The following is a 9,108-nucleotide window of genomic DNA, read 5'->3' on the forward strand; positions in this document are numbered from 1 at the left end:
ACAATCGACACAATTGATTAAACTACTGGTACGGATACAGAGATCGCATTATACTTATCGATATCGATACAACATCGTTCCATCATTAATCGTAGTGTGTATATGTATTGTATTTGTGTATGTATATTTAGTGTCTTGTAAGTGGTGTAACGAGTAACGACGACAAGACCTACGAGATACGAAACATCCGGGCAGTTTAGTGTCAAATGCGACAAGTGTAGACAGTGTTTTAGTAGTGATTAAATAACAATATTGAGGTTACTGAGGGTTTTATTATTTTTAAATATTATTATTATTATATTTTAGTTGGTTAATATTCATTAGATATTTATATAAATAATTAACAATGGCAAAGACATATGATTATTTATTCAAATTGCTTTTAATTGGAGATTCGGGTGTTGGAAAAACTTGTGTGCTCTTTAGGTTTTCTGAAGATGCATTCAATACAACCTTCATTTCTACCATTGGTACGTTTTACATTTTTTATATATTATACATTACTAACTAATATAATTATAATTATTATTCGTAATGTGAACTTGATCTTGCCAAGTCATTTAAATAATCCGTTATTTTTTAGGAGCATAAAATAATAAACTAAATATATTTATGTGTTATTATTATTAGTGGCACACCCTTTGGCGGAAATATTTTATTCACTTTTATTATTATGTGTAATTATTTTTTTTTTATTTTTTCTTTATTTTTTTAAGATGAAATAAGTACAAAAGCTGGATTGCTGCTGGGTCGGCTAAGTTTTAGAATAAAGTAATTCACCAATGAACAAAGACTACGTTGTATCGTTAATGTATAAGTTTCTATGATACATGCATAATTAAACTTTTCTTACAGAATACAGAATTGTAGCTGTAGTATTAAATTACTTATATTAAGTACACACATACTTTGTTATATTATGCATACTACGAGTTTGTACGTACACAAACATAAATTGTTAATCAACATCAACAATGGTCACATTAATATATAATGACAAATCTTACTTTAAATATTGTGGTTGCTTGATCTGTCATTTATTATTTATATTTATATCTATTATTATGGTTTATAATTATATATACATTAATTTTTTGTTTTTTGTTACAGGAATCGATTTTAAAATACGCACAATTGAGTTAGATGGTAAAAAAATAAAACTACAAATATGGTAATTGACTTTTGATTTTTTTATTAATTTTAAGTAAAATTTATCTTATTTTTTTACATAAATAATTAAATATTTAATTTTAATTTATCCACACAGGGATACTGCTGGCCAGGAACGTTTTCGTACAATTACAACAGCTTATTATCGTGGAGCTATGGGTATAATGCTTGTTTATGATGTAACAAATGAAAAGAGTTTTGAGAATATCAAAAACTGGATTCGTAACATTGAAGAAAATGCATCAGCGGACGTCGAAAAAATGTTGCTAGGTAACAAATGTGAATTGACTGACAGGAGACAAGTGTCGAAAGAGAGAGGCGAACAATTAGCTGTTGAATATGGTATTAAATTCATGGAGACTTCGGCTAAATCAAGTATCAATGTCGAGGAGGCTTTTTACACACTAGCACGTGACATTAAAGCTAAAATGGAAAAAAAATTGGTAAGATTTTTTTAATTACGGTTTTCTATTATTATTTTCATTCTTCATAATAATAATCATAATTATAATAATAATAGTGACAATGATAATTATAATAAGAGCAAGATTGATAATTAAATCGATTTTGTTGGGAAATCTTATTTTTAAAAATTTTTATTTCCTAATTCTTGGTAGTTAGAGTAATTGAATATATAGAATTTGTGTCACTGGCTTTATCATTCTATGAAATCTCACATTATATTGCATAGATAGAATGCGTCATATTTTAATTTTTTTTATATCGAATTACTAATTATTATTTCTCTGTTTCCTATGTCTTTATCTGTTTGTGGTGCGGGTCTATAACGGAAGAAGGTAAAATTCTATTGGCTAAGTGGTGATTGAATTTTTTCATTAAAAAGCTTCACGATTCATTTAATTTAACAGCTTTTATTCTTTTTTTCTTAATTATTGATTCTTACTTATTGTGCATGTTAAAAACTGATAATAATTATGTAAAAGTGGAATTGCATTTTTTATGTGTTTTTATGTTACAAATAATTTTTTTTGCTTAGCGAATTGACTGATGAGAAAGTGAACGCTTAAATTTAATATTCTCCATCATAAAAGTTTAAAGAAGAAAATTAGTTTGAAAGCAGGTTATTTATTTATTTATTGTTGAGAGTTTTTTCTGTTCGACAATCGCTTGAATATACATTGCTTTGTTTATCTTTGTTCATTAATTGTGAGTCAGATAAATGATTGAGAGAACTTTGTTAAAATGTTATAATTTTATTGTGTTGATAAAAGTGAAATCCCACTTGAACATAATTATATGAATGTTCAATTTTATAATTTTTGTGTGAATTTTAATGAAATTAATTGACGACAAATAGTTGATTATTGATCTTCAATTTTTTCTTTGATAGGAGGCATCGAATCCACCAAAAAGCGGCGGAAATCAATTAAAAGCATCAGAACCAGCGAGAAAACCACCGAACTGGCTTTCAAGATGTACTATACTCTGACCCTATATTGTTACTGTAAAAGTCATCTTGATGTCTACCGTTTTTAATTGTAAAAAATTTTTTTACGAATTTCAATTAATACCACCTAATATCATAACATCAACACAAAAACCAAACGTTGAGACTGCAGTTGATAACAATCAGCCGTGCGATAAAAACCCTTGACGTATAAAATTATTCAAAACTTTTTAATCATTTTTAATAAATTGAAATCACAATTTTGTAATATTATTTTAATTAAAAATAAAATTAAAAAAAACTCAAAAAAAATATATATATCGGGAACACAGGGGATGATGGTTGCCGTTGACCAAATCCACTCTTGCACAGAACTCTTTTTATTATTATTAATAATTAATTGATATTATTAAATATTATAACATCTTACGGGTGGATGTGACTTTAAAGTGAAATAAAACGAAAAAAAAAGTTTTGATAAAATAAAATAAAATAAAATAAAGTAAAACAATGAACATTTTACAATAAAACTTTCGCTCATTTCGATAGTACAATTAAACTAATTGTCAAATTTATATGATCAATTAACAAAGCATCTGTAATACCGTAAGACAAAAATTATTCTTCCTTTTAATTATTAAAAAAAGAAAAAAAAATGAAAAATTTATTTCAGTACGACGAAACATCACTTGTAAGTAAAAGATTTTTTTTTGTAAGAAAATTGCTGAATGCATTTCAAGATGGGATTTTAATTATAATTACTAGAAATTATTTTATTATTAATTAATGTCATTAGAGTTTATTATAATTCTTTTTTACATAACTATTGTAACTAATATAATTATTAATCATAGCTTTTACACAAAATTAACCCCTAACATATTGTGATGTTTCAGCTTAATGACTGTTGATTAATTTAAACAAATCACGGTAATGTGATGTGACTATATAGAACAAATATTTTTATTTCTTGCGTTGATATTATTACAATTATTATAATGATAGTACTTGTTATTATTATTATTTTTACTGTAAGAACTTCCTAGTTAAAAAGAAAAAAAACACAAAAAAAAAAAAAACAAATGCGTCATTCAACGAATATTACTAAGGCCGATGTACAATCACTAATTGAAGATCTCCTTTATTTGTTCATTGATAAAAAGCCTCAGCGCGTTTTAATAATTGTTTTTGCATTTATTTTTGTTTTACTTCATCTAGACTCATCTACACAAATTTATTATTAAAACTATAAAGATAAATCGACGACGACGACGACTATTATAATTATAATACATTTTATATTAATCCTATTAATCTGTGTTTTAATTAACGTTTAACCTTACATCTGCTAATTTAATCATTTAATCTTATTAATTGTAATTTGCGATTATTTGTTATTCATTATTCATCAGATATCGTTGACTCCATACGTTCCAATTGTCTACATAATTCATCTAGTTTTTTATCGATTATTTTATTGTGCTCAAGCTTTTCGGTCAACTCTTTTGAGTCAGGGCATGCCTAGTGGGAAGAAAAAATAAGTAAATAATTTTTTTGTTAAATTAGATTAAACAAATATGAAAATGAAGTTAGCCGACATTTCAAAATTTTTAGAAATTTTTTATTGAAAAAATTTCAATTTAAAAATTAAAAAAAAAATTGTCAACTGTAAAAAACTTGAAAAACTATAAGTGTAATTTTTTAGAAATATCTTTTAGTTATAATTTAATTAATAAAAAAAATCAATAATTTTTAGACGTCTGCTAACTTGAGTGTCATAAATAAATAGCTTACTATGATAGCTGGCGGACTTGAAGCACGTGGTACATAAGAAGCCAACATTATCTGTGACTGTGATAATTTTTCACGTAATTCTTGTAGTTCTTTATTATCATATTGACTTCTATCAAGAATTTCACGTCCAATATTATCAATACGATAATTTATTTGTGTTATTTCTTTAACAGATTTGCGGAGGTATTCTTGCTCTTTTTTTAAACTTTCAACATTACTGAAGATAATAACAAAAAAAAAAAAAAAAAAGAAATAATTGTTACTTTTAAGTTATTATAAAGTATAATTAAATAGTAAAAAGAATAATTAAATGATCAACCTGTAAATTGTAGGACATAAATGTTTAATCTGCAGTCTCAAATCATTTAATGAATTTTCTATTAAATTATTTACTATTTTTTGCTCCGCAAGTTCAACTTCCAACACCTGATTAATGCGCTCCAATCGTACGTTTTCTAATTTAGCATTTTTTATTTGATGAATTAAATTTTCTCGAGCTATTTGCGCATTTTCCCAGTTCATTTGTAAACGAAATGATTCCGATTGTTTGTGTATTTTTTCATTCTCCAACTGCGTTATTATTTCCATGGCTGATGTTAATTCAATTCGTAGCTGATCAGAATTTCTTCGTTCGTTTTCTAAACTTATTTTCAGCTCACATATAATATTTTCGTTTTTAGTCAACTGTGCTTGACATTTATTGAGCTCTTCCTAAAATATTCATCATGGTAATAAAATAATTACTTCATTTATCTATTTTATAATACATTACCTCTTTAAATTGTAATTGAGCAAATTTTTCAAGTAGCTTTAATTCTAAATTTTGTATATTTGTATTAGTCATTTCTTTGATTACTCGCTTTATTTGTTTATCAGTTTTTGTGGAAATTTTTTTTTTACATAAATTTTTTTAATTTTTTATTTGATTAATTAAAATTTTTTTATTTAAATTAATTTATCAATTGCTAAATAATTATTTATAAATTAAAAACAATTAAAAATGGCCGGTATTTTTTACTTTTCATAAAGCAACAACTTAATTTATAATAGCAATTATTAATTAATGTAGATAAAATTTTAGGTTAATTTTAAGACCCAGAATTTAGAAAATTCAAACGAAATTTTCGACTTACACCTATCAGAGCCAACGAATAAAAATGTTCCATTCTTCATTCTCATAATCAAGGGAATTCATTGATCAATAAAAGTATTTTCACCATTTTTAACTTAATCAATTACTCATTAAAAAAAATTTTAAATTCATAAATTTTGGGACTATAAATAAAAATAAAAGAAAATGCAAAATTTGTAATAAATTACAAAATGTATTGAATATTAGTACAGTAAAAACTTTAATTTTCATAATGTCTAATCTAATCTTAAAACTATAAAAATAACAAATATTTACACTCTTAACAATAAATTTAATAATTATCCATAAACTGGATTTCAGACAACAGCAATATATGACCAGGCAATTGACTCAAAGTTGGCGATAACACTCTTAGAGTTTGTTGTACCACATCGACTTCGGTGACACAAAGAAACGAAGCTATATTCTTATACAATATTTCGTCGAAGCTTTTGGCATATGATACGGATAGAATATGATGAAGCCAATTTAGTTCCGGAGTAACAGTGACTAGCTTAGTCATATTTTCTTCAGGTTTAGTACCCAGTGGTACACATGAATCAGGAACAATTGCCATTCCAATTTTGTAAATAGTGACTTGATTCCACTTTATAATCATAGGATGAGGAGACAATACTGTTTTGCCAATACCGTAGTAGTATTCACGTATCCTCTGATCTCTTATTTCTGGTCTCTGAGCTTCGCTGGTCTCGACAACTCCACCACTCTTTGGTAGCAATACAATTTTGACAAATGAGGGTAGACTGGCCTTCAGATCACTACGTAGTCGGTCTTTGTCTAGAACAAGAACAGCGTCGACTTCAAAGGCACCTGCAGCGTGAACCAGAAGCTTGTGGCCTTCATCTGGTACCCATCCAAATGTATTGATTATTATTCCTGATATGTTGTCCTTCTTTTTTTCTTTTATACGGTCAAAACAAATATCAGCTAGACGAGAAACTTGAAGATTGTAGAGCGCAGAATTGCTTTCTGGAGTTTTGTGTCCAAAGTGTAGAGCTAATGAGCCTTTTTTGCTGAATCCTTCAACCACATCAGCAAATCTTTGAACTGTAAGAGCTCCAATATTTCCCGGTATAGTGACCTGGCCTTGATCAACATCTAAATCAACGAGTATTGGGCTTCTTCCTGATCTGACGGCGTAGTTCAATAAAATGCGACAGAGAGTTGATTTTCCAACGTTCTTAGGACCTACTATCATTACAATTGGTCCACGTATATTGCTGAGTTCTGTTGCTTCTTCCTTCTTAGCGTCATCATCCTTCTTATTGGCCTCTTCACGTGCGTTGATTTCATTAAGATATTTCTTGTTAGCTTCGTTTCTCATTGCTTCTAAAGCCAGATGAGCGCTCAAATAAGAATGCATTGGAGTCTCATTAGCTATATGAACTCCTACTGCTTTTCCAGTCAGTTCAACTACGCATCCATGGTAAGTAAATACGGCAATCTGCGCTCCGTAGCCAAATTCGTATGGATCCTCCTTATTAACCAGTTCAGTGCCGAATATTTCCGCAAATCCGCTTTTTAATTTGAGTAATACTTTCTCTTTTTTATTCTTAACTTCAAATCGCAGTTCACAATCAGGATCTAATTTAAATTCTTGTTTATCCATTTCTGAAAATAAAAATAAGTGAGTGTTAAGAGTCTATTCGAAAATTTGTTTACTACATGCAAACTATTTTATTTCTACTCAATTATTATTTTCGTTAATTTCAACTAAGGCTATATTGTAAGTAATGTAATTTTATTCACCTCACTAGTCATGCAGAGTAAGCAAATAAATTGGTGCGGTTATAATATTAAAGGTAAATGGAAAGATAAGATGTTAATAGTTGTATAAGTTACCCATTAAAGTAGACATTGTACTGAGTTGATGATAAATAAAAATATAATTAAGAAGAAATTTGATGACTTGTTGAATATATTATCAGTAAGCCTGTAATTGGAATAAAAAATTATTATACATTAATTTTAGAATTTTTTTTTATATCCATTGTTTACCTGATATTTTGATGATAATTCAAGTTTACTAAAAACTTTTTTATGCCTAGCGAGTAATTAAGCTGAAAATGAATAATTTTTATTAGTAAAATGTAAAATATTTTTTTTTTTTTCAGTTATTTACAAAATAATGTGGCTGCTTAGTTGTAAAAAAAATATAAATGATCTAAATTTAAAAATTTTAGTATTTTTATGAATAAATGATATGATTAAAAAAAAATAATAATAAAAAATATGTGTACATACATTTTTTCACACTAGAAATTTTAATGCTTAATTTTTTATTTAGAAATAATGAAAATTATTAAAAATTCGCCGTTTAATTTTATGAAAAAAAAAAAATAAATAAATAAAAAAAAAATAAAAAAACTACGTTACTTACCTTTCAAATAATTAGAGTAAATTAAATTAAACTTAAAAGTATTAACTTTTTTTATAAAATTACTTAATAATAATATTTTATTATCGGTTTTTTACGTTATTTGTCGATTATCAACATATAAAAAAATAAATAAAACGTTGGCTATAAAGGTTATGATTTGAGTTTATTATGCGCATACGCGAAAATTTGGGTCTGGCGCATATTCCCAGTGGTTATTTTTTATAAAGTAATTTTAGGTTGGTATTCCAGTCTCTTAAGATAAAACAGGTACTAATATTTAAATATTTTAATAAAGGCTTGAGTAATAGTACCGGGTGAATTTCAAACTGAAATTTGTATTGCTTTTTTCAAAGCTCTCTCTCGAACTTAAAAAATTTATCCTGAGGAATTTGCGCGGCGCATATTCCCAGTAAATAATTTTTTATTTTAAAGCTCACCTTCAAGCTTGAAAAATTTTTCTTGGGGAATTTGCGCAGCGCATATTCCCAAAAATGATTTTTCTCTTTAAAGTTCACCTTGAGACTCAAAATTTTATTTGGGGAATTTGCGCAGCGCATATTCCCAGTAAACGACTTTTTTTTTTAAAGCTCACCTTGAGACAAAAAATTTTCTTGAGGAATTTGCGCGGCGCATATTCCCAGGGTACAATTTAAATTAATAACATTTGCTGAATAATTTGAACAAATTTAAAATAAAATTTAATTCCTTTCAATTTATTCTTTATTATATCATCATGAAAATTATTTTTCTAATTTGTCTTTGTAATGTTAATTTTTTACATTTGTTATAAATATGCATATTAGTATCATTGGGAATTTGAACGGTTCATATTCCGTACAGATATTCTTAAAAACAAAAACGCATCGCGCGGTTTATAAGTAACAATGCATCTCGAAATCTTACGTCTAAGAATTTATTCTTTGTTTTATCGTCGTCGTGCTATCATCATGGGTCTTCCAGTCGAAAAACGTAAAGTGCATGCTTCTAATAGTTTAAATTTTGATGGATTTACGTATAATCTCCATTCAAAATTAGAAAACACCGAAAATACTTGGTAAGTACCGTAAATAAATATCTACACACTTTTTAATCTTTTTTTTTAACTTGCCACTAAGAAAATTGAAAACTTTTTTTTTAAACATACGATTTAATTTAATTTTACATTGATATCTATTGAAGCTATTTATTTTTTTTTTTTTTTCA

The 9,108-nt window shown here is 26.9% G+C and overlaps 3 protein-coding genes across 4 annotated transcripts; 1 reads left to right on the forward strand and 2 right to left on the reverse strand.

Moving 5' to 3' along the window:
* The first annotated feature begins 170 nt into the window (after positions 1-170).
* Rab8 (RAS oncogene family member Rab8) lies at positions 171-3,888 on the forward strand. The gene is made up of 4 exons (XM_074249004.1): positions 171-470; positions 1,111-1,171; positions 1,268-1,613; positions 2,522-3,888. The coding sequence occupies exons 1-4, from the start codon at positions 347-349 to the stop codon at positions 2,618-2,620; spliced, it is 630 nt and encodes a 209-aa protein (XP_074105105.1). The 5' UTR covers positions 171-346; the 3' UTR covers positions 2,621-3,888.
* On the reverse strand, positions 2,936-5,531 carry LOC141531291 (uncharacterized). The gene is made up of 4 exons (XM_074249003.1): positions 5,145-5,531; positions 4,692-5,083; positions 4,373-4,589; positions 2,936-4,099 (listed from the first exon to the last, which is right to left on the reverse strand). Exons 1-4 carry the CDS (start codon positions 5,214-5,216, stop codon positions 3,980-3,982), a joined length of 801 nt encoding a protein of 266 aa, XP_074105104.1. The 5' UTR covers positions 5,217-5,531; the 3' UTR covers positions 2,936-3,979.
* A 143-nt stretch (positions 5,532-5,674) lies between these two features.
* On the reverse strand, positions 5,675-8,044 carry LOC141531289 (protein CLP1 homolog). Of its 2 annotated transcripts, none has more exons than XM_074249000.1 (4): positions 7,906-8,044; positions 7,524-7,585; positions 7,368-7,458; positions 5,675-7,136 (listed from the first exon to the last, which is right to left on the reverse strand). In XM_074249000.1, the coding sequence occupies exons 3-4, from the start codon at positions 7,381-7,383 to the stop codon at positions 5,797-5,799; spliced, it is 1,356 nt and encodes a 451-aa protein (XP_074105101.1). In that variant the 5' UTR covers positions 7,384-7,458; positions 7,524-7,585; positions 7,906-8,044; the 3' UTR covers positions 5,675-5,796. The 2 variants fall into 2 exon arrangements, with proteins under 2 accessions (XP_074105101.1, XP_074105102.1); XM_074249001.1 differs by having other exon boundaries at positions 7,275-7,458.
* Between the last annotated feature and the right edge of the window lie 1,064 nt (positions 8,045-9,108).

This window comes from Cotesia typhae, unplaced genomic scaffold (genome assembly GCF_013202065.1).
Source record: "Cotesia typhae breed Kobodo isofemale line unplaced genomic scaffold, CoteBio_Ctyphae contig_5, whole genome shotgun sequence".
Taxonomy (NCBI): domain Eukaryota; kingdom Metazoa; phylum Arthropoda; class Insecta; order Hymenoptera; family Braconidae; genus Cotesia; species Cotesia typhae.

Bases quoted from the DNA above. Each gene is read 5' to 3' on its own strand.
- Rab8 (XM_074249004.1), top strand. From the start codon at position 347: ATGGCAAAGACATATGATTATTTATTCAAATTGCTTTTAATTGGAGAT. The intron at 471-1,110 runs GTACGTTTTACA...TTTTTGTTACAG, and splicing joins AACCTTCATTTCTACCATTG to GAATCGATTTTAAAATACGC. The intron at 1,614-2,521 runs GTAAGATTTTTT...TTTCTTTGATAG, and splicing joins CTAAAATGGAAAAAAAATTG to GAGGCATCGAATCCACCAAA.
- LOC141531291 (XM_074249003.1), bottom strand. From the start codon at position 5,216: ATGACTAATACAAATATACAAAATTTAGAATTAAAGCTACTTGAAAAA. The intron at 5,084-5,144 runs GTAATGTATTAT...TGAATATTTTAG, and splicing joins CTCAATTACAATTTAAAGAG to GAAGAGCTCAATAAATGTCA. The intron at 4,590-4,691 runs GTTGATCATTTA...TATTATCTTCAG, and splicing joins TTATGTCCTACAATTTACAG to TAATGTTGAAAGTTTAAAAA.